The sequence below is a fragment of the Phoenix dactylifera genome, unplaced genomic scaffold (genome assembly GCF_009389715.1).
Source record: "Phoenix dactylifera cultivar Barhee BC4 unplaced genomic scaffold, palm_55x_up_171113_PBpolish2nd_filt_p 002123F, whole genome shotgun sequence".
In the NCBI taxonomy this organism is placed as follows: Eukaryota; Viridiplantae; Streptophyta; class Magnoliopsida; order Arecales; family Arecaceae; genus Phoenix; species Phoenix dactylifera.
The window spans coordinates 21517-25024 of NW_024069393.1; the positions used below are offsets into that span (position 1 = coordinate 21517).

A 3508-nucleotide genomic window follows, 5' to 3' on the forward strand; every position below is an offset into this window, starting at 1 on the left:
TGATTCTGAACGGACGCAAAAGATCACTTTGAAGCTATTCATTTGTGGTGACACCAACAATTTTGGTATCTCTGACAATTTTCCTTGACGTCGAGTGCATGTCCCCTCACGCGCACAGCAACCACCGTATATATCTCTCTCGTCTTAAATCACTCTATGCTATTCTATTAACTGGAAAATTGATAATGGTTGTTTTCTCGGAAAAAAAATCGACAACGGTCGGTTGACCATGCCAATTACACGGAAACTTTCAAATGCCATGCATGTAATGTCAACAAAGATATTGTTTCTTAGCAAGCTCTCCGGCCCCAGGAAAGCTCCACTCAACCTACTTATTTTTTCTTCTTATTTTAGAAAAAGTAATATATCCTGTAGGTATAGCCTTAGCATAATGGAGTCGACTCCAGGCTCACCATATGTAAAGTTGCAGCACGGATTCACAAGCATCCAAGCTATGGAAAAAGCAATAGTATATATAAATGTCTTCCATGAACAATCCATACAGCAACGAATACCAGCTGGGCTACTGCAACGTGGAGCTCACAAGGAACTCGCTCCACATTTCAAAATAAAAATAGAAATATAACGAAAACCCATAGATATGAGCTGTTAACAATCAGGGATTCGGAACCCCATGCTGGTTTTTAGAACTACACAGAATATAAGACAATATATATAAAGGCCCGATCTAGCAGCATTCGGTAGTAGATTTCTGATACGTATTCTGTAAAGGAGTATATATCTGCATGCCCATAGTGACGATGGCAGTCATCATGGAAACGGAAGACTTCGAATAATATATATGGTGGAGGTGGTGATTTACAATAAGCTGGTGGAAGAGGATAGTGGTAATAATATAGGGAGGCGGTGGTGCTGATGAGTACTTGTAAGGTGGAGGAGGTGGATAGTGATAATAGTAAGGGGGTGGAGGAGTGAGTAGTATTTGTATGGTGGTAGAGGAGGTGCGGAGTACTTTTAAGGTGGTGGAGAGGGGAATCTGGAAGCGTTAATGGTAGGGAGGTGGGGGAGGCGGGGAGTATTTGTAAGGTGAAGGAGGTGAGTAGTATGGCGGTGGAGGAGGTGAGTAGTACTTGTATGGCGGTGGAGGAGGTGAGTAGTACATGTATGGCGGTGGAGATGGAAAGTCATAATAATAAGAGTGGTGATAGTACGATGGTGGAGGTGGCGAGGTATATTTATAAGCCGGTGGGGGTGGAGAGTTGTAGTAGTAGGAAGGTGGAGGAGGCGAGTAGTATTTGTATGGTGGCGGGGGAGGTGATGAGTACTTGTAAGGTGGTGGTGACTGATAATAATAATCATAATAGGGAGGCGGAGAAGGGTATTTCTTGGAATCGTAGTAGGGTGGTGGAGGAGGCGACGAGTACATGTAAGGTGGTGGAGGAGGCGACGAGTACTTGTAAGGTGGTGGAGGAGGTGAGGTGTATTTGTAAGGTGGTGGTGGTGGTGGAGGTGAATAGTAATAGTATGGAGGTGAAGGAGATGGTGGTGGAGGAGATTTGGGTTCAGGGAATGCATCTGTCATAACGCTGCAGGCCATGACAAAGAGCAACACCGCGAGCTTGAGCCTCGCGCTCTCTAGACAAGCCATCCGCATCGATCTCTTCAAAAGCTAAGCAAATCTTCAAGTCTCTGAAGTATGGGCTGCGCGTCGTCCAATGCACAATCCTCTGTCCCTTTTATAACCAATACTTGATGGTTGACGAGGTTAGTTAAATGCAAAGTATTATCATTATCGATGACCCGGCAATATGTGTTACGAGAAGCTTAAACTTTAATATATGGAGCTTACGTTTTTATTAATTCTGTTGTAATATAATAAACAATAGCCTAATTGATGTTTGTTAAAGATGACGCCTGCAAGTTACACTTACCATAATTTGAATGGTTCTACATGACCAAGCTTAGTATTAGGAATGACAACAAGTAGTATTTTCGTAAAATTTGTCCTACCTGTATCCAAATTTGTTTAAAACTCTACTATCCAAATTCATCCAAAGTTCAATTAAAAATTTGCCCAAAAATCTTAAATCCATCTCATAGAAAAAAAAGTAAACCTGTCGGATATCCAAAGCCATCTAATTAGTCTTTAGGATTGGGATGCTTAAGTAATTGGGTTAGGTACCCGACCCAAATTTACGAAAAAGATAAAAGAAAAAAGAGGGATAATATCAAATAAAAATAGGTATAAATAATTTGGCAAACAATCTAAATACAAATAACTTTTGCAGCTTTATGGTAAATATAGAGTTTAAATACTCTTTAGATTTGGAATTCAAGTCCTCTCACAATATATATATATATATATATATATATATATATATATATATATATATATATAATTTTATAAAAATATATATATAATATATAATTGAATTCGGGTAGTAGGTATCTGAAGATTGAATTCCAAATTTATTCCAAACTATAATAGGTGCCTACCCAAAGAGGGAGGAAAGGGTAATGAAAAAACAAGAAAGTAATATTGAGTCCAATCAGACAAAAAAATTGAAAAGTAAAATTTCCCATCACGGCTCGAGTCTGCCACCAATATGTAATTATCTGGCTTTTAAAAAGTAAAAATCAACTTGCAGAAAGCTTTTCTTATGGTAGGATCATGGCCATCCACACTCTTATAGTCTTGACATCAAAAATAGACTTTGGTTTTCATGCAAGTTATATACACTCTTATGTGTCCTATGTACACTCTTTATTTATGCTAAAATAACCCCTCTATATTCATGCTAGATTATTAAAAAAAGAAAGAAGTATCAATGCGAAAGAAATAACAAGAGTTCTGCTGCATATCCCCATCTTTTCCTCAAAACATCTCAAGTTCGAGACTATCAATGCGAAAGGGAGGACAAACCATCCTTACGGATAGTTGTGGAGGGTACCATCCTTGAGGTATGTAGTCATAATGTCATGTCAATACCTTATTCAGAGCATGGAAGTAAGCTCGGAAAAAGAGAGGAGAGAGAATATCCGAATAAAGATCAACATGTTTATAGATTTGAATCAGTAAATGTTCAGACATTTGTCAGAGTTTGAATTATTCAGCTGAATGATTAACTAGAGTTAATTGATATGTAGGAGTGACATCATTTTTATTGAATTATTCAGCTGAATGATTAAGTTAATTATTGATATGGAGGAGTGTCATCATTTCAGTTTGTATATACTACTATACTTCAATTGTATATAAAGGAGACAATGATTTCCTTAAGACCAGCTCATCGTTCTAGATGATACTTCAAAGGATGCGCATTTGATTTCTTGTTTGTTTTACGAAGTTGGCCATCCCTCAGAACTAGCTGTCAATTCTCTGATTTTTGAAGCTTATCCGTGAAACTATATTAATCATCAAGTGAAGGCAGCAACTTGCCATAGTTTAACTGCATCTGAAACGTGTTAAGCTTTACACATGCCCATTGTCATTTGAAACGATCTCCGTTCCATCCCTGTGGTCTTATGACATCATGTTTTATTAATT

At 38.1% G+C, this 3508-nt stretch overlaps 1 protein-coding gene across 1 annotated transcript; it reads right to left on the reverse strand.

Moving 5' to 3' along the window:
- Positions 1-453: 453 nt before the first annotated feature.
- On the reverse strand, positions 454-1777 carry LOC113463498 (extensin-like). The gene has a single exon (XM_039123160.1). The coding sequence runs from the start codon at positions 1613-1615 to the stop codon at positions 1007-1009; it is 609 nt and encodes a 202-aa protein (XP_038979088.1). The 5' UTR covers positions 1616-1777; the 3' UTR covers positions 454-1006.
- Between the last annotated feature and the right edge of the window lie 1731 nt (positions 1778-3508).

Excerpts from the sequence above, each read along its gene's own strand:
- LOC113463498 (XM_039123160.1), bottom strand. The coding sequence starts at position 1,615 with ATGCGGATGGCTTGTCTAGAGAGCGCGAGGCTCAAGCTCGCGGTGTTG.